Source organism: Myotis nattereri (genome assembly GCF_964212035.1).
Source record: "Myotis nattereri genome assembly, chromosome: 3".
Lineage (NCBI taxonomy): Eukaryota > Metazoa > Chordata > Mammalia > Chiroptera > Vespertilionidae > Myotis > Myotis nattereri.
The window spans coordinates 59,305,147-59,332,266 of NC_138077.1; the positions used below are offsets into that span (position 1 = coordinate 59,305,147).

The 27,120-nt window shown below is 38.0% G+C and overlaps 1 protein-coding gene across 1 annotated transcript in view; it reads right to left on the reverse strand.

Annotated features, from left to right (window-relative positions):
- STXBP5L (syntaxin binding protein 5L) overlaps nucleotides 1-27,120 on the reverse strand; it is a 233,931-nt gene that overhangs the window by 113,726 nt on the left and 93,085 nt on the right. Inside the window, exons 13-18 of the mRNA XM_081086880.1 lie at nucleotides 23,100-23,247; nucleotides 22,130-22,197; nucleotides 15,665-15,705; nucleotides 8,712-8,929; nucleotides 7,381-7,553; nucleotides 2,285-2,410 (exon numbers count right to left, since the gene is read on the reverse strand). Of these exons, the coding sequence (XP_080943006.1) occupies nucleotides 2,285-2,410; nucleotides 7,381-7,553; nucleotides 8,712-8,929; nucleotides 15,665-15,705; nucleotides 22,130-22,197; nucleotides 23,100-23,247 (774 nt within the window). The remainder of the gene's footprint in view (nucleotides 1-2,284; nucleotides 2,411-7,380; nucleotides 7,554-8,711; nucleotides 8,930-15,664; nucleotides 15,706-22,129; nucleotides 22,198-23,099; nucleotides 23,248-27,120) is intronic.

Sequence of the window (27,120 nt, forward strand, 5' to 3'; positions counted from 1 at the left end):
CTACAGGACATTGAAAAAAGAGATAAAGGAAGACATAAACAAATGGGAGAACATATCATGTTCATGGATTGGTAGAATCAACATTAAAATGTCCATATTACCCAAAGCAATCTATAAATTCAATGCAATCCATAAATTCAATGCAATCCCCATTAAAATACCAATGGCATATTTCAAATATCTAGAGCAAACTCTTCAAAAATTCATCTGGGATAAAAAAAGACCCCTGAGAAAGAAGAACAAAGTTGGAGGGGTCACAATACCAGATATCAAGCTATATTACCAAGTCATCGTTCTCAAAACTGCCAGGTACTGGCACAAGAACAGACATATAGACCAATGGAACAGAACAGAGAACCCAGAAATTGACCCAAGCCATTATGCTCAATTAATATTTGACAAAGGACGCAAGAGCATAGAATGGAGTCAAGACAGTCTCTTCAATAAATGGTGCTGGGAAATTTGGTCAGATACATGCAAAAAAATGAAACTAGATCACCAGCTTACACCATACACAATACCAAACTCAAAATGGCCAAAGGACTTAAATGTAAGATGGGAAACCATAAAAATCCTATAAGACTCCATAGGCAGCAAAATAGCAGACATATGTCATAACAATATCTTTACTGACACAGCTCCTAGGGCAATGGAGACTAAGGAGAAAATAAACAAATGGGACTACATCAAAATAAAAAGCTTCTGCACAGCAAAAGAAACCATCAACAAAATAAGAAAGCCCACTGCATGGGAGAACATATTTGCCAAAGTTATCTCCCATAAGGGTTTAATCTCCAAAATTTACAGGGAACTCATACCAAAAGATAAACAATCCAATCAAAAAATGGGCAAAGGACCTAATTAGACCTTTTTCAAAGAGGACATATAGAAGGCCAAGAGACATATGAAAACATGCTCAAAGTCACTAATCATATGAGAGATGCAAATCAAAATGACAATGAGGTATCATCTCACACCTGTCAGAATGGATATCATCAACAAATCAACAAATGGTAAGTGCTGAGGAAGATGTGTAGAAAAAGGAACCCTCGTTCACTGCTGGTGGGAATGCAGATGGTGCAGCCACTGTGGAAAACAGTATGGAGTTCCCTCAAAAAATTAAAAATGGAACTCCTATTTGACCGAGTAATCCACTTCTAGGACTATATCCCAAGAAACCAGAAACACCAATCAAAAAGGATATATGCACCCCTATGTTCATAGCAGCACAATTTACAATAGCTAAGATTTGCAAACAGCCTAAGCACCCATCAGCAGATGAGTGGATTAAAAAATGGTGGTACATCTACACAATGGAATATTATGCCGCTATAAAAAAGAAGGAACTTTTATCATTTGCAACAGCATGGATGAAACTGGAGAGGATTATGCTAAGTGAAATAAGCCAGTCGGAGAAAGAGAAATATCACCTGATCTCATTCATATGTGGGATATAATGATCAACATAATTTGATGAACAAGAATAGATCCAGAGACAAATGGCAGGGGAAGGGGCGGTTAGAGAGCAACCAAAGGATTTGTATGCATGCATATTAGCATAACCAATGGACACAGACACTGGGGCGATGAGGGTTTGCCTGGGGTGGGAATGGCTGGGGGCGGGGTTCAATCAGGGAAAAAGACATATGTAAAACTTTAGACAATATATAAATAAAAATAAAATAAAAAAATAAAAAACACAAGGAGAAAAATAATAAAATATACATACAAATCCAAGAGAAAGAAGTATACAAACAAAAGTATAAGTGTAATAACATCCTAACAACTTGCTAACAACATTAATAATGAAAATACCACAAATTTGACATCACTAATAATCACATTTCATATTTAAACTAGAGGCCCAGTGCACGAATTCATGCAGGGTGGTATCTGGCTGGCCGGCACCGATTTTGGGCCCATTGGGCTGGGCTGGTGGTGGGTGGGTGGTTGACCAGCTGGCCCCGCCCCTGATAGGGGTGTTGGGGGCTGATTGGGGCCTGAGCCAGCTGGGCTGATCAGGACCCAGATCACACTGGTTAGCTTCCGCAGTACACTTCATAGCCACCAATTGTTCCAGTTGTTCTGCTGTTCCAGTCACTGGGCTTTTATATATATATATAGATTATTATTTTTCTTATACCATGTTTTATCTAAGAAAAATCCAAGTAAGGATTTTCTTTCCATCTTTAGAACTCCACTTAAGTATTTAAAAGGAAATATCTAAATATATCAAACATATTAGATAAATAACACAAATCAGAAAGAATGTTTAGCTACTCACATTCCATATGCTGAGCTTACAGCAAGACTAGTAATCTGTTGGGGGGGTTCACCATCCACCCACACCAACTGAATAACAAGTTCTGCTTGATAACCTGGTGGCATCCGCACTGGCCGTGTCTTAACACTAGAAAAAAAAAAGAGAGAGAGAGAAAGTAGTTCTATTAATACAGTTTAAATAAGTATGTTCATGCTTATCTTCATAATTTACATAGAATATTCCTACAGAAATAGACAACAGCATTAAGGGTAGTATGCAACTGGACAATGTCTTCTAGCTTTCTCAAAATAAAAGCCACCTGTGACGGCTTAGTTTTTCTTTAAGTAGCTGTTCAGTCAGGTCTGTAGTTTCAACTGGTCTTTTTTACTTCCTTTTTTTCTTCTGAGAATAGTATTTTTAATTATTTTATTATTTACTAGAGGCCCAGTGCATGAAATTTGTGCACTCTGAGGGGTCCCTCAGCCCAGCCTGCACCCTCTTGCAGCCCAGGAGCCCTCAGGGGCTATCTGACTGACAGTTAGTTGGACATCCTTAGCGCTGCCATAGAGGCGGGAGAGGCTCCCACCACTGCAACTGCACTCACCAGCCATGAGCACGGCTTCTGGCTGAGTGGCGCTTCCCCTGTGGGAGCGCAATGACCACCAAAGGGCTGCTTCTGTGTTGCGCGTCTGTCCCCTGGTGATCAGTGTGCATCATAGCGGCCAGTCATTCTGCCGTTTGGTCAATTTGCATATTAGCCTTTTATTATACAGGATTTTCCTTATGAAATATTTGTTACACATTTTAAGTTATAAAGCATAAAAATAAAAAAGAATAACCAATAATCTACCACTCAACATAAGATTTCAACATATCCAAAACCTTAATTCCTGCTTTCCTACTAAACTGGCTCCACCTGCACTCTTCTCTATTCCAGTTGATAGCAACTCCTATCCTTGTAGTTGTCTAGTTAAAAAAACAAACAAACAAAAAACCTTTAAAATCACTCTTGACTAATATCCTTCTCTCATACCTCAATCCCAATCCATTTTTAAATGCTGATGGTGTTATTTTAAAAATGTATTTGGAATATGACCCCTTTTTACTTCTCTACTGCTACTATCCTAGTTACAGCTGACAAATAAAAATACTGGATATCCATTAAAGCCTGAATTTCAAATAACAATAAATAGGTTTTGCGCTGTTGGGGTTTTTTTGTTTGTTTGTTTGTTTTTACTGTATGTCCCATGCAATATTTGAGATATACTGAAACTAAAAAATGTTCATTGTTTATCTGAAATTCATATTTAAATGGGCATTCTGTATTTTTTATTGCCAAATCTGCAAGCCCTCAACATTAAGTCTAGTTAGATACAAACAACCTTCTTACTGGTCTCCTGACTTCTATTCTTATCTTCCATCTCAAAATTGATTTTCAACATAGCCATCAAAGTGATTAATTTAAAAGTTAGATCTGATCATGTCATTTCTCTCTTCAAAACCCTATGACTCCCCATTTTATAGGAATAAAAGCCAACTCCATTACAATTGCTCTCTATTGCCTATTTGACTTCATCTCCTACTGCCCTCTCTGCTAACATCGTTCCCTTTGTTCTAGCTACACCGACCTTATATGCCAGGCACTTTAAGGCCATTTCTTTAGCTCCGTGGTCGGCAAACTGCGGCTCACGAGCCACATGCGGCTCTTTGGCCCCTTGAGTGTGGCTCTTCCTAAGCCTTAGGAGTACCCTAATTAAGTTAATAACAATGTACCTACCTATATAGTTTAAGTTTAAAAAATCTGGCTCTCAAAAGAAATTTTAATCGTTGTACTATTGATGTTTGGCTCTGTTGACTAATGAGTTTGCCGACCACTGTTAGCTGTTCCACTTGCCTGGAACACTCTTCCACCTTGTCTTCTTCAGCCAACTCTCTCATCTACTTTTCATTTAAATCTCATCCCCTTAGTGAGAGGCCTAGGATGACTACCCAATTTACACATTAGGAAGCACAAAGGCAAAAAAAATTAAAAATAACGAATTCACAAATATGTGTATATTGATAAGAATTATAACATTGTTAAAAATTAAGTGTTGTTTGTTGAAATGCTTATTTATCAGCTAATGTATATGGTAATCTAATCCACCAAAGAAAAAGTGATTTAGGGATAGAGGCCAACATATAATTTATCATAGATTATATGCAACTAAAAAACCATGTGTAATAAATATAATATAATTCAAAGAACAGTATTCTTAGATCAGTTCTGCTGCCTGGTTCCTAAGACCTTATTTATATACATTATATAGGACTGCACTTTTTTTTCACTTTGGTTCTCTTGATTATCCTCAAAACTGTATTACTTCAAGTCAACATTAAATTCTTTTATTATGCTTCCATACTGTTAATGCTTACATCATCTTTCCTACAAAATTTTTGTTGTTTTCGCTCTTATCCCTACCTTAATTTTTTAAAATTTTATATAAAAGTATTTAAATCATTGGAGGACCCACACTTAATGATGGGTCTTGTTAGTTAATAAACAAATCAGTCTACATTGCTTTCTTGAGCTTTATTGAGTTTTTTCTTCTCTTTTCAGATTTCATTTTAATAGAAAATGAAAAAAGAAAATCAAGTAAATGAACCAAAGTGCTATGAGGGGAAAACTGAATATATTATGAATGTTTTCCATTTGCTAAAATTTTATGTTGTTTCCTCTGTGCAGATTTTTCCTCCCATAATTCCTGTTTATATTTCCTTTTTGTACTTCGCAAGAAAAAGTTTTGGAGGAAAAACAATAATTATAAAAGTATAGAAACTTCTAATGTGTGGTAAACTAATTTTGCTTCTGAAATCTTACCTTTAAATTTTCCATAAGTATTTTTATAAGAAACTAGTGCCCCAATGCACAGGTTCATGCACATTGAAAGGTAATTAATTAGAAGGTGGCTGGGGGGTGGGGGGGGGGCGGGACTGGGCAAGACAGGCCGACATGCCCTGGATCCAACCTCCCGTGGTCCCTCCCTGGCCGCCGCCCCTGGGGCAGCATCTGTGGAGTGAGCGGGGTCCCTTTGGCAGGCGGGGTAACTCAGCCTGGCCTGCAGGGATCAGGCCAAAACCGGCTCTCTGACATCCCCCAAGGGGTCCCAGATTGCGAGAGAGCAGTTCTCAGGTGACGCACCCCAGAATCGGGCTCCTTCCTCTCTGGTTCTGGGTGTGTCACCCATGAACCACGGCTGCCAAGTCACCACAGCTCAGCAGCTCCTGCGTTGAGCATCTGCCCCCTGGTGGTCACTGTGCATCATAGCTACCAGTCAGATGGTCCAATGGTCAGACAGTCACTTAGGCTTTTATATATATACTAGGGGCCCGGTGCACGAAATTCGTGCACTGGGGGGGGGGGGGGAGAGTGTCCCTCAGCCCAGCCTGCCCCCTCTCACATACTGGGAGCCCTCAGGCGTTGACCCCCATCACCCTCCGATCGCCTGATCGGCCTCTTGCCCAGGCCTGACACCACCGCCAGAGGTGTCAGGCTTGGACAGGGGACCCCCATCTCCCCCCGATCACTGGCTCTGGCCCCCTCCCAGGCCTGAGGCCTCTGGCCCAGGAATCATGCCGGGGCAGGGGACCCCCATCTCCCTCTGATCGCTTGCTCCACCCCCCGCTCAAGCCTGACGCCTCTGACCCAGGCTTCAGGCCTGGGCAAGGGGACCATCATATCCCCCCAATCCCCGGCTCCGCCCCCCACCCAGGCCTGATGCCTCAGCCAGAGGAGTTGACCCTCATCACCCTCCGATCACCAATCACCGGATCGGCCCCTTGACCAGGCCTGAGGCCTCCGGCAGAGGTGTCAGGCCTGGGCAGGGGACCCCCAGCTCCCCGCGGTTGCAGGCTCCGCCCCTGCCCAGGCCTGACACCTCTGGCCTAGGCGTCTGGCCCGGGCAGCGGGGACCTGCAGTGGCAGCGGGGGGCGCCACGATCGTGGGCTTCGCTTTAGGCCCAGGCAAGGGACCCCTAGCTCCTGGGACTGCCAGCTTCGACCGTGCCCAGCTCCCATCGCTGGCTCCACCCCTACTTCCTGCTATCACTGGCCAGGGCGGCAAAGGTGCCTGATTCTCTGATCATGGCTGGGGGGCAGGGCAAAGGCGGCCCCAGGGCCCCCCAGCTCTTAGCTCCCCCCTGGGTTTCAGATCACTGTCAGTGGCAGGGGGCTTCTTCCTGCTTTCCCTTTCGCCTCCCTGCATTGTGCCTACATATGCAAATTAGCCGCCATCTTGTTGGCAGTTAACTGCCAATCTTAGTTGGAAGTTAACTGCCAATCTTAGTTGGCAGTTAATTTGCATATAGCCCTGATTAGCCAATGAAAACGGTATCGCCATACGCCAATTACCATTTTTCTCTTTTATTAGTGTAGATAGATGAGGAAGCTAGTTCTCTAAAGTTCCTTTAGTAGCAGATTCGGGTATCTTCATATGATGCTTAAAGAAACTCTTTGCTTAGGCTCAATACTCTAATTAGCTAATGCAGAAAACATTTGGTTTAATGAAGAAGCAGTGAGTAGTAATTTAAGGAAACTGCATTCTTTTATATCTGACTACTAAAAAGCATAAAAGCAATTAAGATAAATATTTCTATGGGCTTGACTAAGTTTTCTTTAATTATGACACTAAACTTTGTTTAGATATACTGAGAAAACATAGTTTACTGTCAAATAGCATCAGTTAGAAAAGAGAAAGACATACAGTATTCTACCAATCACAAGAGAGAAAATCTTTTTTCTAACACAGTATTCTTATAGTAGGTAGTAAACTTGGTTTCTTTCCCTTCCTGTGACATACTTTTCAGGGCCATGTTTGTGCCCTGACAAAGTTTTCCCATTCTATCAAAACCATGTTTTCTTTAGGGTTCTTCTGGGAAGGAAATATATGAACTAGTAACTGAAGGATGAAAATACTATGTCCTCTTCAGGGATATTCAAAGACAAGACCAGGGTATCCTCTGGGGACTGTAGATCACTTGACAACAACTTAATAGAAGAATGATTTTATTTGGCACAGTTTTAAAGAATTATATGATTCATATGTAAAATTGTTTTAAAATTTGGTAGCAACTCTTACTTGAGACATGGGATACTGTCCTTTGTTACTCCTTCACTACCCACAGTGTTAGTGCTCCCGGAAAGACTCCTTGAAGAAGGAAGCTGAGATGAAAGATCTGGAAATGGAGGACTTGTTTCTGGTTCCGGGGTAATAATATCTTCAACATCATACTGAAGTCGTACCTCTAATGACTTTTAAAAAAACAAATTTAAGTTAATTTGTCATGATAATAAATAATCACATTAAAATAGCTATAATTTTTGGTAAGCAATCATTATTTTTTCTGATGGATAAATTTAATTTCAATTTTATAGTAAAGCTGAGATATTCCAAACTGAATTAAACAGTGAATTATATGAAATAAATGGCATCCACAAAAAATTTAAAATACTTTTTCATTCTTCAGAATTGTAAAAAAAATACATGAGTGGAGATACATTTTTATATAATAAATATTCCTTAAGATAAAGTATAAATTGCAATTCTTTATATGATCAAATAAATGTAAAAATTCATTTTTATGCCAGAGTAAAAGATTAAAATGGATGTGTGTAGGTGTGTGTTTACAAACTGTTATTTGTACAAGGCTTTTTGCTTTAAAAAAAAAAAAAAAAAAGCTTCCTTCAATTTTTATTTTAACTCAATAAAAATTTTCCAAAATAAATTCCATTTTTCTATTTGTTTCATTAGCTTTGCTCTTCCTTATTTAATTTCATTAGAATGGTCAGAGTTGCTTAATGAAAATCATGATAATTTATATTAAAATAAAAATGTGATCCATTTTTAAATTAAAAATGTTTTAAAATTAAGTACTTTATTATTGCATTTAATGCTTTATTAAAATTGATTTTATAGCAAACATTTTCTTTACCATGTAAAAATCAGCATTTTTGAGAATGAAAATAACTGTTTACACAAATGTCATTACGGCATGGTGAATATTGCAAAATGATTGTCATAATTATCTTAAAACTATAAAAAACCTCTAGTGAGAGCTCTAATTCCAAATCATAATCAATTAAGTGACAAAAAGGACAAGTTAACTTTAAAAAAATTAAAGGTATAGAATGCATTCATTTGACATACATAAAATCAGTAACAATCTGCATAAAACCTGTAGGCATAATTCATCCTATTTAATAATGCCAAGATTTTATAAAGAATTGTTTTTGTCGTTTTAAGCCAAACTTTTAAAATATACTATGCAAAAAGAATAATTAAAAATCCTATGAACTGGATTATTGGCCACATACTGCAGTCTTAGTGGCTTAAAACCATACCAATTACTAACCAAAATCTATGATAATTTCTTTCTTTTAATTGTGAAAGTTAAATTTTCAATGACTTACCACTATTTCTGTTGTAATTTCATGTCTGCTGAATTTATAAATTATTACATATGCAGAGACTCCTGAAACACAGAATATTCTGCTCTCTGGACACCAGTAAATCATCTGAATGGCATATGGATCTTCCTCTACAATTTCACATGTTTGTTTTCCGTCTCCTATTTTCTGTTTTTCAAACACTTTTGAAGTTTTTAGCTTGTACAGCATCTGTAGAGTTACTGTAAGATATTGAAGCATAATTACCTTCTAATTTAAACTTAATTCTTAAATGTTGTTGAAGTTTTTTTCAATATATTTGTTAAATAACAAAAGTAAAATGCAAATAGACAAAATAAATTAAGTTTTAACTAGTAAGTATTCAATGTCATGCTCTCTTCTCAGTACAGTTTAGCTGAAGGGAGACTACAGGGAAAAAATAAGCATGTACTAAACATATACTATATCACAACAAATATGTAGGTCCTTTGTATGCATTGACTCATGTTATCCTCAGAAAAACGCCCCATTAAGTGAGTATTTTTATCCTCATGTATTTGACAAAAATGTCAGAGTTCAGAAAGTTTACAATGGAAATACCAAATCTAATTCTCCTAAGGGAGATCCCCCCTCAATTCTTTTTTACAATTTTCCCCTTTGATGAGAGGCTGGTGCTATTCGTAGAGGTTTTACACCTCTCAGCAACTCTTTAGACACTCCTTCAGATGAGAAACTTTGTAATATTCCAGCAATACTGGAAATCCAATAATTTGTGATTATTTTAGAAAGAATCTTTTCTGAATGGCTCATTGTTAGGAAAGGGTAAGTTATAATATTAAGAAACTTGGGATTTGTGAATTTTCAGAAATTTTATTTTGGGAAATATTTTTTCAATTTCAGACCATGATGATGCCTCCTCAATAAGAAAGCTCTAATTCTACAAAGGTTCTCTGAGAATTCTAAAAATCTAGGAGTTATGCCAAAGGTGTATAATCTGAACCTAATCAGTTGAACTCTAATTGAAGATTTTACAAAATAACTGGCTTGAACTCCTCACAAATGTCATTTTCACAAAATAAAGACTTGGGAACCATACCAGATTCAAGAAAGCTCAAACAATATAACTAAATGCCATCATTGATCCTAGATTTTCATTTTTTATAAAAGATATTATTGGGACAATTGGCAAAAACTGAGTAAGATCTGGAGGTTAGATAACAGTATTATATAAATGTTAATTTCCTGATTTTAATAACTATAATTATGTAAAAGAATGATTGTATTTGTAGGAAATACACACTGAAGTATTTAAGGGCATTTAGTGTCAGTGGAGCATTTTATCTTCATCTTACTCTTAAGTGTTTACAAAAGTTATGTCTGTACATATTTACTAGTACATGCATATGTGTGTGTGAATATAGAAAGGAGAGAGAGAGAGAGAGAGAGAGAGAGAGAGAGAGAGAGAGAGAGAGAGAGAGAGAGAGAGAGAAAGGAGTCAGGCGCCGGGGGAGAGCACGTGCATGCTCACAAACATAGGAGAAATGTATTCATTGACATTTTGGAATTGGGATGAAGGCTGTACAACACTTCATACTATTTTTTCTTTTTGCAATTTTTTTGGTAAGCCTGAAATTATGTAAAACTAAAATAGTTTTCAAAATAGGACAGGCATTAATATTAGGTGCTATATCCTTGACTTTAGGTCAGAGGAATTATCACTCATGATTATTTTATGTAACATGGCAATAGTAAAAGGATATTGCAGACATAATTAAGGCACCTAATTAGTTAACTGACTTAATCAACAGAGATTGTCCTTGATGGGGCTGACATACTTAGGTGCGGCCTTTAAAAGAGAGACCCCCTGAGATTAGAAAGATACTCCTTTGCTGGCCTTGAAGAAACAATTAATCATGAGTTCTAAAGTTGTAAGGAAATAAATTCCACCAACATCCGCATGAGTTTGGAAGATCCTGAACCTCAGATGAAATTGCAACCCTAGCTAAATACCTTGATTGCAGTCTCAGGAGACCCTGAGCAAAGAACCCAGCTCAGTGATGGCGAACCTATGACACGCGTGTCAGAGGTGACAGGTGAACTCATTTTTTTGGTTGATTTTTCTTTGTTAAATGGCATTTAAATATATAAAATAAATATCAAAAATATAAGTCTTTGTTTTACTATGGTTGCAAATATCAAAAATTTCTCTATGTGACACGGCACCTGAGTTAAGTTAGGATTTTTCAAAATGCTGGCATGCCAAGCTCAAAAGGTTCGCCATCACTGAACAGCTAAACCATACCTAGATTCCTGACACAGACTGTGAGATAATAAATAGGTAATGTTTTCAGATGATAAATTGTGGCAATTTTATTACTCAGCAGTTGAAAACTAATACACACAATAACATAAACAATTATTCAAATGCAGTATAACCTTACTTCCTGTACTGGACAGTATTATACAAAATTGGCAAACTAAGTGATATTTCTTCAATGACATCCATGAAATTGGAGATTTGTTTTTAAAATTAACCAGAGACCCAGTGCACAAAATTCGTGCACTCAGGGTCCCTCAGCCTGGCCTGCACCCTCTCGCAGTCTGGGAGCCTTCTACAACTCTCCTGTATTCCTTATTTCTAAAATAGTTACCTACATCTTGCTGGTTTCTCATCCTCAGACACTCCTATTCCTGACTATCAAAATCTTAACAATCTTCCAAAACTCATGTTAAAAGTTACTCCATCAAAATACCTTTCCTTGATCAACCTGGCTCAAATAAACCTCCCATTCTGTATAACAAATTGAGGTTGTATTACCTTTCAGGTTCTTATGTTGTTTGCCCTGTAGTTACATATGTGCATTTATCTGTTGTAGTGATTACATTTTCTGAAAGGTATGTATGTTATAATAAAGTCTCAAATATCTTTCTTTATGTACATGCCCATCAGTTGAGCAGAGTACCTTATTTCTTTTAAATTATGTACTTCTCAAATTAAAAAAAATTTTTTTACATTTACCAAGTAATTTATTTTTATTTTCACAGGACTTGGTAAACAAGAGGTAAAGAAAAGTGAAACTCATATGTAATACTTTCAACAATAATTAAAAAGAAAAGTGAAGACTAGTGGGATAAAAACACTTTTCCAAACCACAGAGTTAGGAGGTGTAGGCTATTCCTTGAACAGAATTCATCTGACAAAGTTTGGTACATTTTCCAATGTAGTTTGCCTTTTATAAATATAACTAGAGGCCCGGTGCACAAAAATTGTGCACTCGGGGGGAGAGGGGGTCCCCTCAGCCCAGCCTGCACCCATTCACAGTCCAGGACCCCTTGGGGGATGTCCACCTGTCAACTTAGGCCCACTCTCTAGGGGATCAGGTCTAAGCTTGCAGTCGGACATCCTTCTAGCAGCCAGGGAGCCCTTGGGGATGTCCAACTAAAGGCTTAGACCCCCAAGGGATCAGGTCTAAACCGTTAGTTGGACATTCTTAATGCTGCCACGGAGGTGGGAGAGGCTCCTGGCACCATCACTGCGCTGGCCAGCCATGAGCCAGCTTCTGGCTGAGTGGCAACCCATATGGAAGTGCACTGACCACCAGGGGGCAGCTCCTGCATTGAGCATCTGCCCCGTGGTGGCCGTGCGCATCATAGCAACCGGTCATTCTGCCATTCAGTCAATGTGCATATTAGCCTTTTATTATTATTATATAGGATGTCCCTATTTCCCCCCTTTTGCCCCCTCTACCCAGCTCTTGTCCCCCACTTCTCTCTGGCCATCACCATACTGTTGTCTGTGTCCATGGGTTGTGCATATATTTTCTTTGGCTAATCCCTTCTTTAAATTCACTTCTTTAAATTTGTATTTTCAGATAAGTGCTTATAACTGCACTATTATATATTTTCTATTATATCATTTAGAATTAAGATATTTTTAATTGAACCCTTGTAAATTTTAGCGCAATTTAATGTTATGCTAGAAGCAATTAGAAGATTTTTCCTGTAATGCAAATATATTTCAATTAATATTTTATTAATTTTTAAATTTTTTAATATTTTAATTTGAAATAATCTCATACATCTAAGAAAACTATAAAATATTATATGTACCCTTCACCCAGTTTCTTAGGTGTTAATAATTTAAACATAACCATTATACAACTAACAGAATTTGGAATATATTTTTCTTATAATCTCTTTAATGTTACTTAATCCATTTACTTTGTTTTTGTTAATCTTCACCCAAGGTTATTTTTCCATTGAATTTTAGAGAGAGTGAAGGGAAAGGGAGAGACACATTGATTGGTTGCCTCCTGCACATGCTTTGATAGGGACTGGGGATCAAGCCAGCAACTGAGGTACATGCTCTTGACTGGAATCGAACCTGGGACCCTTCAGTCCACGGGCTAATGCTCTATCCACTGAGCAAAACAGGCTGCGGCTTAATTCATTTACTTTTAATCTATATGTGTCTTTATATTTAAAGTGGGTTTTGTTTTTGATTCACCCTCATAATCTGTCCTTTAATTGGTGCATTTATGCCACTGACTTTCAGAGTGCTTACTGATAGAGTTACTACCATATCAGGTGGCTTCTGGGTCTTCTGGGTCCCACCCTGCCTTGCCTTTTTTTCTTCTTTTTTTCTAAGACATTTCAATTTATTTAAAAGAAGCCAATATACAGGATATAAAGGGTATGATATTTACAACAGTACAGTAGATAGGTTGGTTTCCTGGTAGGATCAGTAGTCTTTCAGTGAGTATTAACCCCCTTTCTTCTTGATGCTCGACCCAGCTGGCAGACAAACAGCAACAGTGGGGTGGGATGGGATGGGACTGCAGGATAGAAAGTCTCCCTGAAGGGATTAAAAATCACGTAGATGCTAAAATGTCCACAAAGGGGTCTTGGGGGTGAGGGGTGCCTCTGCCTCATTCCTTTGAGGGCTTGGCAGCAGGAATGCTGAGGGATTTGCCCCAAACTAACACACGGCCCACCCTGAGCCTGTAAATCTTCCACCCATGGAATATTCCCTTCCCGAGAGAATCAGCCCTAATCCCTCAGCCAGTGCCTGGAGGAGCCGCCCAGGCCGTGGGCACAGCCAGGACTGTGGACATTTCATGGCATTTCCACTCCCACTCCAGCTGCCTAACAACTCTGCACTGCTCCCCTCGCCCACCTCCCCCGTCACTCCATCAGGACACCGTGACAGGAGGGGACACTGGTTTTCCCATGCACACTGGGAACTGGCTGTTTCTGTTTTCTGGAGTGGAGGGGACACTGGTTTTCCCATGCACATTGGGAACTGGCTGTTTCTGTTTTCTGGAGTAAAAAGGTTCCTGTGGGTCGGGTAAGGTCTCTGCTTGGCAAGAAGTTCTGTAACAGAGCCACTGACCACACCCACCTTCTCTGGGCATGGAGCAGCTCCGGCCCTCAGAGCTCATCTCTCCAGCAGAACTGAAGGGAAGACCGTGTGTACCCTTCTGTCCCTCACCCTTCACATGCCCAGAACCATCAGTGTCACACTTCCTAATTCCTATCACTGTATTTCATTAGTTCCATACTGTTTTACTAATCCCGAATCTAAACAGATTGGTTCAAAAGGAGATCCTTCTATTTTTAAAGTAGCTGGGGCTTCTGGGGGAAGGCCTTGCCTTGCAGCCTGGACCCGCTGATGAGAGGATCCCGGGCCCCAAGGCAAGAGTCGCTGCAGGGGCTTCTGGGGGTGGGCCTTGCCTTGCAGCCAGGACCCACTGATGGGCGGTTCCTGGGCCTCAAGGCAAGACTTCCTGCTGGGGGAGGGCCTAGCCTTGCAGCCCCAACCTGCTGATGGGCGGCTCCCAGGCCGCAAGGCAAGACCCACTGCTGGGGCTTTTGGGGGCGGTCCCCACTGGAATGCCTGGCCAGTCTGGGTGAGGGGCTGAGGGCTGTTTTTAGGCTGCCCGCACTCCCTTTAGGGTGGAGGTCCCCACTGGGGTGCCTGGTCAGTCTGGATGAGGGGCTGAAGGCCATTTTCAGGCTGGCGGGTGACTGAAGCTCCCAACCTCTCCTTTTTTTCTTTTTTTTTTTATTCTGGGATTTATTTACCTTCTATGGCTGTCACCTGAGCTGAGAGCCAGCTTTAGCTCTGAGGCCAGCTCCAGCTTGAGGCCTCGGCTGCTGAAAGCAGGTTATCTGGGCTTTGTTTAGCTTCTATAATTGCAACATTGTTGCATCCGGAGCTCAGAGCTAGGCGGCGGCAGGCGGGGAACCTTGGCTTCCTTCGTCACTGGAGCAAGCAAGCCTCCTGTTCGCTTCAGCTGCCTGGCTGCCGGTCGCCATCTTGGTTGGCAGTTAATTTTCATATCCGGCTGATTAGCCAATGGGAAGAGTTTGGGGGTATGGTCAATTTGCATCTTTCTCTTTTATTAGTGTAGACTAGAGGCCTGGTGCACGAAAATTTGTGCACTTGAGCGGGGGGTCCCTCAGCCCAGCCTGCACTCTCTAGCAGTCCACGAGCCCTCAGAGGATGTCCGATTGATGGCTTAGGCCCGCTTCCTGTGGAAAGTGGGCCTAAGCTGCAGTCTGGCCTCCCTTTGTGGGAGGTGATCAGCAGTCACCACCGCCCCCAATCGCAGTCCCCTCCCTCTGCCTACTGGCACCAGCCTTGGCTGGCCTGGCGCTGCCTGCTCGCCAGGCCCGGCCCCCACCCCCCGCGCCTACCAGTTGTCTGCCCTTTAGTCGACTTGCATATTAGGCTTTTATTATATAGGATGGTTGGTAATAATGAGTGACTTCGGTCCTGTCTGTTTATATTATGGAAGTAATGCACAGTAGAGATACTCTACTGGTAAACTGCCATAATACTATAGGAAATAAGTTTTTGTAACACAACTATGTAATTATGCTAAAAATGTATCTGAAATATTATTCAAATAATTAATGAGTACATATTAACCAAGTGCTTCCTGTTATAGAGGGGAAAAAAACTTAAAACTTACTTGCAGAAGCATCCCAAAATTTTACTGATCCATCTGCATGACTAGATGAAAAATAAATTAGCATTAATTAAAGTATATTAAATGAAAATAATCATTTTTTTATTTATTTAAAACTATAAAACTTGAGTTACTGTTAAAATTCAATTAAAAATACTGTTCCAATGAAAACTAGAGTACACTAAATCATTTATAAGCTCAAGAAAATGGTTTACATTTAAAACAATACATTAAAATTTAAACTGAAGAAAGAACAATAATTACTTAGATTTTACTCTAAGAAGATTTTGTGTGTAATAAGAGAGCAATGAAAATGGATATATGGGAAAAAATATTTTTTAATATAAAATTGTTTACACTCAATAAAAAAAGATAGTTGGGGCAATTTTCATTATGTTGAAATAATTTTGAAATGAATATCATGGCGAAATTAAAGTTTCAAATTATAAAAATCAAATTCTTAAACCTAACTAGATTTTTATCATTATATGTTAATAATAGCAATCCTATAAAAACTTACCAAGAAAATAAAATAGGATAAAATACTTTCCAACACATTTTATGAGGTCAGTTTTATCCTGATACCAAAACCAGGAAAAAATATTACAAGAAAATTACAAATTAATATTCCTCAAGCATGGGCATAAAAACTTTCAATAAAATATTAGCAAACCAAGTGAAGGAATAAATAAAAAGGATCATACATCATAACTAGGTAGGATTTTTCCCAGGAACTCAAAGCCAGTGAAACATTTAAAAAAATCATATTGTAATTCATGATACTAAAAGATTAAAAAAGAAAAGACACATGATCATCTCAATAAATGCAGAAAAAGCATTTGACAAAAATAACCGTTCATTCATGAAAACAAAGCACACACCCCTCAACAAACTAGAAACAGGAACTTCTTCAACCTGCTAAAGAGCATCTAGGAACAACCCTCAGATTCCTCCTATAAATGAAGTCATATGGTATCTGTCTTTCTCTGCCTGACTTATTTCACCTAAGATAATATTCTCCAGGTCCATCCATGTTGTTGCAAATGGCAAGATTTCATTCTTTTTTATGGCTGAGTAATATTCCATTGTATATATGTGCTACATCTTCTTTATTCATTCATCTGTTGATAGACACCCAGGTTGCTTCCATATCCTGGCTATTGTAAATAATGCTGCAATGAACACAGGGGTGCTATATATCTTTTCAAATTGTTTTCATTTTCTTTGGATAAATACCCAGAAGTGAAATTCCAGGACCATATGGTAATTCTAGCTTTAATTTTCTGAAGAATCTACATTCTGTTGTCCATATTAGCTCATTAATTTAAATTCCCACCAAAAACTACACAAGGGTTCCCTTTTCTCAATATCTCAATATGAGGTGATATCTCATTGTAGCTTGGATTTACATTTATCTGATGATTAGTAATGCTGAGCATCTTTTCATGTGTCTGTTGGCCATCTATAAGTCCTCTCTAGAGAAATGTCTATTTAGATCCTCTGCCCATTTTTTTAAAATATATTTTATTGATTTTTTTAAATATATATTTTATTGATTTTTTACAGAGAGGGAGAGGAATAGAGAGTTAGAAACATCGATGAGAGAGAAACATCGGTCAGCTGCCTCCTGCACACCCCGCACTGGGGATGTGCCCACAACCAAGGTACATGCCCTTGACTGGAATCGAACCCGGGACCCTCAGTCCACAGGCCGATGCTCTATCCACTGAGTCAAACCAGTGCTGGCATTTTTTTAAAAATATATTTTATTGATTTTTTACAGAGAGGAAGGGAGAGAGATAGTTAGAAACATCGATGAGAGAGAAACATCAATCAGCTGCCTCCTGCACATCTCCTACTGGGGATGTGCCCGCAACGCAGGTACATGCCCTTGACCGGAATCAAACCTGGGACCTTTCAGTCCGCAGGCCGATGCTCTATCTACTGAGCCAAACCAGTTTCAGCAGTGCTGGCATTTTTATTGATTTTTTTTACAGAGAGGAAGGGAGATGGATAGTTAGAAACATTGATGAGAGAGAAACATCGATCAGCTGCCTCCTGCACATCTCCTACTGGGGATGTGCCCGCAACTAAGGTACATGCCCTTGACCAGAATCAAACCTGGGACCCTTAAGTCCGCAGGCCGATGCTCTATCCACTGAGCCAAACCAGTCAGGGCTCTGCCCATTTTTTAATTTGATCTTTTAAATGTTGAATTCTATGCGTTCTTCACATACTTTTGATATTAACCCCTTATCAGACATAACATTTTTCATCCTTTTTTTCCTTTTTTCTTCTGACTCAATAATTTCATATTAGTTATTTTCTAGTTCACTGTTTCTTTCTTCTGATTAAGTCTGAAGTTGATCCCTTCTGGTAAATTTTTCAATTCAATTATTGTATTCTTGTGCTTCAGACTTTTTTTCATTCTTTTTATAGTTTCTCTTTGTTTATATTCCCATTTCATTCATGCCTTATTTTTTAAAATTTAAGTTAGTTGTTTATCTGTGTTCTCTTATAGTGCACTGAGCTTTATAAAAATAATTATTTTTATAAAATTATTTGTCAGGTAATTTACATATCTCTATTATTTGTCAGGTAACTCATATATCTCTATTTCTTTTTGTTGTTGTTATTAATCCTTACCTGAGGATATTTTTCTATTGCTTTTAGATAAAGTGGAAGTGAGGGAGAGAGGGGAGAGAAGAGAGGGAGGGAGGGAGGGACACTGAAACATCAGTGTGAGAGAGACACATCAATTGGTTGCCTCCTGCATGTGCCCCAACTGGGGCCCGGGAATGAATCTACAACCCAGGTACTACCCTTGATCAGGAATCAAATCCAATGCCCTTCAGTGTCGGGGCTGATGCTCTAACCACTGAGAACACTAGCCAGGACACAGATCTCTCTTTCTTGAGGGTCAGTTTCTGTATGTTTATTTTATCCCTTGATTGGGCCACATCTCCCTTTTTCTTTGTGTGCCTGATTTCTTGTTGGGAATTTGTAGTTTGAAAATACAGCCTCCTCTTATGAACTGGCTTTGTACAGGAGAAGACCTTTTGAAGTTTGGTAGCAATTATCTCAGATAGAAACTGTAGTTTAACTTTAACCCTGCTGTTTGGCTTCTATACTTATTTGCTTTGTTTAACAATAGAAAAGTTACTTTGATTTTCTGAACTTATATATGCTATCCCAATCGATTGAATGCTCCGTTGTTGGTGGTTTGAATACCCCATTGATTGTGATCTTACTTGTTTAAGAAAGCACATTCTTCTGTACCTGGGAACAAGGACAGCACAATTATCCTAAATTGCCTCAGTGGCTACAGATAACGTGTTTCCGTTGACTCAGTGGTCCCAAGACCCATGGCTCCAGGCAATGTGTTTCCGTTGATTCAGTGATCTGGAGACCCAAAACTATAACTAACTTGCTCAATTCTGCTTCTGTAAACTGCTTTTTTGCAAACCAGGTTCCTCATTCCAAACCCTGAGATGTAATCTATTGATTTTTGTGATTTTTGCCTATATGAATCTGGCGTTGGGGCTAGGTAATTACTACGAGATTTGAGAGAACAAAATGCCCCCATGTAGTCCTGGATTTGCAATAAATGTGACTCCTTAATTCGACTTCTTGAGGTGTCCTTGTGTGATTCGCAGGGTACATTACAACACTTTTCCAATCAGCTTAGGTAGAAATCTTTGGGACTCTCAAATCTTTAATGGGATGGGTCTTCTATGGACTTGTGTTTATATTCCCAATTAGAGAAGTTTGCTGGTTTTCTTCAGGAGCTTGTAGTCTCATGCTCCCTCTATTGTCTATCTTCAGTATTGAAAGTTTGGGGGAGGGGGAGACTTCAACAAACACTGAGCTCTTTGCTCTCTGAAGCCCCCAGGGAACCAAATTCCATCAGTACTCAGACTCAGGTGAGACAGAAACTAATCTCTTGGGAAAACCCCTGAAAAGCAGGAATATTGCATATACATTCTACTTCTCTTTTTCCTTCTGATGAGAGAAGGTGCAAGCTGGGCTTTCCTCCTGAACACAAGCTGTGCCAATTTTGTGGAGAAGCTGACATAGTTGAAATAAAATTAAATGGCTATTTTAACCCCATTTCAATGTGGCTGAACTTGGCTTTGAGTTTGCCTGGGCACTACAACTTTTTACTGGTTTCTCAAGTCTTCATAAAAACTTTTGGACCACATATTGTTGTTATGTCAGTGTCTCCATGGGGAAACAAGGTCTAGGGCTATCCTGATATCTTGCTGATGTCACTCTCCATAATTATTTTATAGAGTATTTTTTCAATTCCTTTTCTCTCAACCTGCCCATACTGTTATATTTGAAGTGAATGTATTGTAAATAGCATGAAGTTGGGTCATAATTTTTAATCCTCTCTGCCAATCTATGAATTTGAATTGGTATATTTAGAGCATTTAAACTTAAACTTAATCATGGGAAAGTTAGGACTTCAGTTTGTCTTTTTTTTTTCCTTTCATGTTTTTTTCCTGCCTGCCTATGGGTTAACTGAATTATTTTAATCATCCATTTTGGTGTGTCAGTGTTTTTCAGTGTATCTGTTTGCACTGGTTTTTAATGGTTGCTTAAAGTATAACAACTTATCACAATCAACTGGTGTCATATTACCATTTCGAGGGGAATATAAAGCCCCCACCTTCATTACTTTACCATCTCCTATTTATAATTGTCTTAAACATTTCCCCTATACATATGTAGAATTACATCAATGTAACTATAATATTTATTCAACCATGAAATGTAATTTTTAAAAGTCAAGAGAAAAAAAGCCTATTGTATTTACCCATATTTTTGCTTACTGTGTTTTTCCTTCCTTCTTGATATTCCAGAGTTCCTTCTTTTATCATTTGCTTTCTGCTTAAAGAACTTCCTGCAGCTACTTTTTTAGGGTAGGTCTGATGCTGACAAACTGTTTCCTTCTGAGAAACTGCTGATATTTCCTTCCTTCCTGAATGATAATTTGTTGGGTATAGCATTTTGGGTTGCCACTTTTTTTCTAGCAGCGTTTGAAATTTAGTTTTCCTTCTGGCCTCTACAGTTTCTGATGAGAAATTCACCATCATTCATAGGGTGACTACAGAATTTTGCCCTATAGTCATTTCTCTTGCTGTTTTCATATTTTTTTCTTAGTGTAATGTTCAGAGGTTTGACTATGATGTGATTTGTGGGTTTCTTGGGGTTCATTCAGTTTCTGAAATCTATAGGCTCATGTCTTTTGCCAAATTTGGAAAGATTTCAGTAATCATTTCCTTATATACGTTTTTTAGTCCTGTTCTCTCCTTATTCACTGGATTTCCACTGACACAAAAGTAGAGGACATGTGGCTCATTATTGCTTGACAGTGGTGAAAATTTTGGCCTCCCACATGACTCCTGTAACCCCACAGATGATGGGTTTCATCACCAGCAAGCAGAGTTAAAAGTCCCAGATTCCTACTCAGCCTTAGTTCAGTGTCAGAAAAAGATACTCCTCTCAGGAGGAAGCTGAAGTACCTTTTTACAGCCTAATGAGGTTGAAAATCTAGGCTCCCCAGATTTTCAACCTGAGTTGGGGTGACAATTAGCTGGAGTAGAGAGATTATTTTCTAAAAGTTTTCTGTATCAATAGGCTACCCCTTTGCTCATCCTTTGGCTAGAGAGAACTAGCTTTTGTTGGTGTTTGGTTTGTTTGTTTGTTTGTTTGTTTGTGACCACTGGCAGATCTAGGTTGCCAGCTTCTTCAGCTCCAATTCTGGAATATATAAGGCAAAAAGAAAACTCAGGAAACTTACCGCCATGTCATTCCTTAGAACTTGGGAGCCTTGCCAGTCTGACTCTCCATCTTTTCGAGTCATACTATGTTTGTTTAATATATAATATTCAGGGTTTTCAGTTGTATTCAGTGGGAAGAATAGGGAAAAGTACATCTACTCTACTATCCCATAAGCAGAACACCTTATTATCTTTTAAATCTCATCTTTATCTGTTGCTATGTCTCTATTTTCATCCTGAATATTAGAGCTTTTAGTAGGCTGCTACAGAAAATGGTTACATTTCTGGTGTTATAAATTTTGAAGCATACTTTATATAACTGCCTGATGGGACTATAGAACAGTGACTTGGTAAGAAGTAAGAGATGTTTGTAAGGGCCTTTCTAAAGCTAATAATCTGATTTCCACAGGAATTCTTCCTTGACTAGTCTCTCATAATTTTTCTTTCTTTTACTTTCTCCTACCCTTACAATTTACACTTAATTATTTTTGTTGTATGTCTATGTTTTCAGTGGTTTCATTCTATCTTCCACCAACGTTATAATCTTTGGATAGCATTTGTGTCTTATATATTTACTTTTACTTGAACAGTCAATCTGCCTAGAGCATAATTATGAGAAATTGCAAAAATTCAATGAAATATATTTAATAAATTGATAAATTTAAAATCACATCCCACTTACCCAGTAATAATAATTTCTGGATATGTCTGTGTCCCAAGGTTCCAAGCTCCTCCAGTGATTGGCCACTCCTAAACATATTATCCAGGAAAAATTTATGTTTACTTTGAAAATTTGAATAACTTATACATTTTAAGTGAAAATATTTTAAAATAAAATTTTATAAGCAAAATATTTCCTTATAAGTCAGTAGCTATAAAGTAATGGAGGATGATGTATGTAGCTATCTTTTAATTCTTTCACTCAAATGTATAATTCCATCACCTTTAAAAATATTGATTTTAACAAAGATTAAAAAGTCAAAGCATTTTCAATTATAAAAATATAGTGTTGTTACATTTGCCATATAATCTGTGTACTGCCAAACTATTCTCATGCCATTTAACACGGAATACAATGTAAAATGTGCCCTCCTTGAGTTTTCCACCCCAAAAAACCTGTACAAATAATATAAAACATAATAGGTGGTCTACTACAATTGTAAGTATTTGAATCCTGTAGATGAAATTCCAGAAAGTTATTTAACAAATGACTTTTGATAATTATGTCTTGTTAATCCTGATTGATAAAAAATGATTAAGTAGGAAAAGTAGACTTAAATTTCTTAAAACATAATCCTTCACCCAAAATAACTAAAAGTTACATCTTATAATCCAAATCTGTTCCTTTAAATATATACTTTATATATATATATGATAAGTATATATATATAATAGATAAGTATATATATAATAGATAAGTATATAGATATGTATATATAAAATATAAGTTTATATTTCTGTAGGTTTAAAGCTATGTAGCATTTAGGAAATTTGAATTCCAGAGGTTATGTCTTTTATTGATTCCAGCTTGTAATCTCAAGAGAATTTTCAAGTCTTTTTATGGAAATTCCAAAAATAATATAACAAAAAAAATGTGATCACATGATATGAATATGAATTCAAGATAATTTATTTTTAGTTGTTACTTTTACCTTATTACTGTATCCTTGTTTTTTATGCTTGACTCCTATAGCGTAGAGTACTAGTATCAAATCTGGTGGGCAATCAGCAAAGTATGCTGTACACGTAACTGGTGACTCGTGTATGTCCATGGGATACGGATTTTCAAAGATTGGAAAGCTAATAGGTAAACACAATATATTAAGTTCATTTTGCAATGATAAAAAGTAAAATAACTTTTATAAAACACCCTAAATATTCTATATTTTAATTATGTATTTCACTTATTTTTTAAGCATCATAAAACAAGAATCATATGAATAAGAATAATTTTTAAGTACTTATCTATAAAATGAAATATAAATATTGGTAGAATTTTACTTGAATAATGAATTTCCTTGCCATAATTCAAAAGTCCCACAGTAATATTACTTTTATCTATTTATGTAACATACTTAAAAGTATTAAAATATATTCTTAGTAAGTTTGACATGTTTTTCAAGGAAGGTAATATATAAGTGAGTTTTTTGTTTTTGTATTTTTTGCAGGAGTAATTGAAAGATGTGCATGATTAGAGCATGTGTAAGATAATTTCCTATGCAAACTAGAGAACATAGTGAGAATGCAGACTAATGGATTCAGCAAATTTGATATCCTCAGCCTACTATAATTTTAAGAGGCATATAAGTACAGGACCAAATTAATAATTCTTATAGCCACAATATATTGTACAGCTCTTATGTACCAGATGTACCAGGCACTGTAGTAGAAGGAACCAAATATTATTCTACATTCCATCTGTTCCAGGTTTGTGTAATCATGTTACTTCTGATATAATGTGTGCTTGGGGGGCTATTAAAATAATTTCCCCGCCCTAGTTGGTTTGGCTCAATGGATAGAGAGCATTAGCCTGCGGAGTGAAGGGTCCCAGGTTCGATTCCAGTCAAGGGAACATGCCCAGATTGTGGGCTCAATCCCCAGTAGGGGGTGTGCAGGAGGCAGCCAATCAATGATTCTCTCTCATCATTGATCTTTCTATCTCTCTCTTCCTTCCTCTCTGAAATCAATAAAAATACATTTAAAAAATAAAAATAATTTCCTCCCCTCACTGTTAAGAACTTAATAAATAACTTAGTCCAATATACAGAGAGAATATGGTGTGTGTGTGTTTGTGTGTGTGTGTGTGTGTGTGTGTATGTGCTACAGGTAGTTTTCCAGATAGGAATAACAGTATATGCAAAATCAGGTGGGAAGAACCAAGCTGTGTTTAAAAAATGGCAAGTAGGTTAAACTGCATGGATCAGAGATCCCCTCTTTCAGAGTAGAAATTATCAATATTTCTTAGATGGAAGAACTGGAAGTAAAATGAATGGATCACCTTAAAGATCAGATCTATAACTTGGCATCTGATAATAGCAAGTGGTTACAATGATAGACTCCTAACAAGGTGAACAATACTGTAAAAAATGTTTGGGGGAAAATATTTTAGTATATTGATAAAGAGCATAGAAAAAGATATTTAAGAAAGAAATAATAACTAAATGTATATTATAGGCATTTAGATGTAAAAGTGTAAATTGGGTGCTGTAGAAATGTAAACAAAGCTACAAATCCAAGAAACCAAGAAAAGAAAAAAATTTGTAAGCCCTAATGTTTGCTTTTATGTAGAAGATTAAATATGGGGGTGGAGGGAAGGAAGGAAGGAGAGCCCAGAAGTTCCAATGAAGATGGCAGAGAAGATAGAGGCTGCACTCATTTCCTCCCATTACCACATCAAATAATAACTAAATTATAGCACAACCAACCTGAATTACCATCTGAAGACTAGTTGGACAGAAGTTATATAAGATATACAGAAGATGACACATAGAGACTGATAGAAGGTGAGGAGACACAAAATGAACCAGCCCTGCTCCTACATGTAGCAATTGAGGATCCAGAGGGATATCTCCCCTGAGGAGTGAGGAGTTTCAGCCCCACACCAGCCTACCCAGCCTGGAACACCAGTGCCAGGAAGAGGAGCTCACATAAAATCTGGCCGTGAACATTAGCCAGGCTCCCACCCCCGATAAGTACCCATCAATAGATGAGTGGGTAACCCAAGTACCCATCCATAGGTGAGTGGGTAAAGAAGTTGTGGTATATATACAATGAAATATTATTTGGCAGTAAAAAAAGAATGTGACAGGATAGGTGGATCTAGAAGTTATTTGTTATGCTAAGTGAAATTAGTCATACAGAGAAAGAGAAATACCATATGACTGCTCTTATAAGTGAAATCTAAAGGAAAAAAAAAAAAGAACAAACAAAAGAGAAACAGATTCCTAGATACAGAGAACAAAATTTTGGTTGACAGATGGAAAGGGGTTCAGGGGAAGGGTTAAAACAGTGGGGGATTTAGTACAAACTGGTAGTATAAAATAGTGATAAGGGTGTAAAAGTACAGTATAGGAAATATAGTTATTAATATTGTAATAACCATGTATGGTGCTAATGGGTACTGGAAATATCGAGGGGGATCATTTTGTAAAGTATATGATTGTCTAATCACCATGCTGTACACTATAAAATAATACAAAATAATATTGAAAGTAAAGTGTAACTGAAAAATTAAACTTCTAAAAATACATTTAATTTTAAAAATAAAAAAAACATAGTGTAGAATTAAAAAAAGAAAAAATGGTGTCTAGGTTTCTAGTACAGATGGCGAAGTATGTAAATACAGTATTCGCCTCCTCCCATGACCACATCAAAATTACAACTAAACAACAGAACAACCATCATGGAGACCCACCCAAAGTCTAGCTGAACAGAAGTCCTATAAATAGAAATATGCAAAAGAAGCCACATTGAGTCTGGTATTAGGGAAGAAGAGGTGGAAAGGACTGGTCCCACACCGATGTGTGGCAGTTCAAAATCAGCAGGAATATCTGAGCTCGAAGATCCTCCCTTGGAAGCAAGGAGTCCAAACTCCCCATCAGGCTCCCCAGCTCAGGGTTCCACAACCAGGAAGAGAAGTTCCCCATAACTTCTGGCTCTGAACACCAGCAGAGATTGTGGCTGAGTGAGTTAGTGACTCCAGTGAATGCCCTGGAGTCACAGGCATTATTCTTAAAGGACCCAAACACAAACTTATTGCTGATGGGTTCAATTGCTCTGAGATCCAGCAGTGCATTGGCAACTCGAAGGATGCCAGGAACATACAGGGAGGAATTGAATTGTCTGCCTTCAGGGAAAGAGCTAGAGGGGAAACTTTTTTTCCAGACAAAAGTACTGGCAGAAGCCATTGCTTCTTTGCTAAGTTCTTCCCATGTGGGTGCAGGTGGGCATCATATATGAATCTCCATCAATCTGGCTAACACTGCCCCCACCCTATTGATTCCCTTGGACTCACAGCACCCAACTTCTGGACCCACCCAAATCACTGCTGTGCTTTATTGGAGAATCTTTTGATGACTACAGTGATGATGTATGTGGAGCTGTTATTAATGTTAGAGCTAACAGTGATAAGACAGCAATATGGACTACTAAATGTGAAAACAGAGAGATTGTTATACATATAGGGAGGGTATACAAGAAAGATGTGATTGGTTATCAGTCCCATGCAGACACAGCTACTAAGAGCGGCTCCACCACTAAAAATGGGTTTGTTGTTTAAGAAGATACCTTTTGAGTATTCTCATAAGAGACTACATCAAGCTATTGAGATTTGGGAGCTGAACCAAAACCTCTTCAAAAGCAGAGGGGACTGCATTTAAATTTGATTTCCATGTAAATGTTGCTAAGATATAAGAGAAGTCTCATTTGCCTTTGTCATACTCCATGTGGAGACAAAGCCCTGTCTTCACTCTGAGGCCCAACGTCTGGCAGGAGACAGTCTTTAAAATAATAAGAAATGTAAAATTTCATCTTTGTCAAAAGCTATGAAGAAGATAAACATGGGAACTATGAAAGTCCTTAATAGTATACTTGACCAAATTATCTAGATAAAAAAGATTTTTTACTGAGAAAATGATATCTGATTTGAGACTTATAAATAAGACATTCATAATG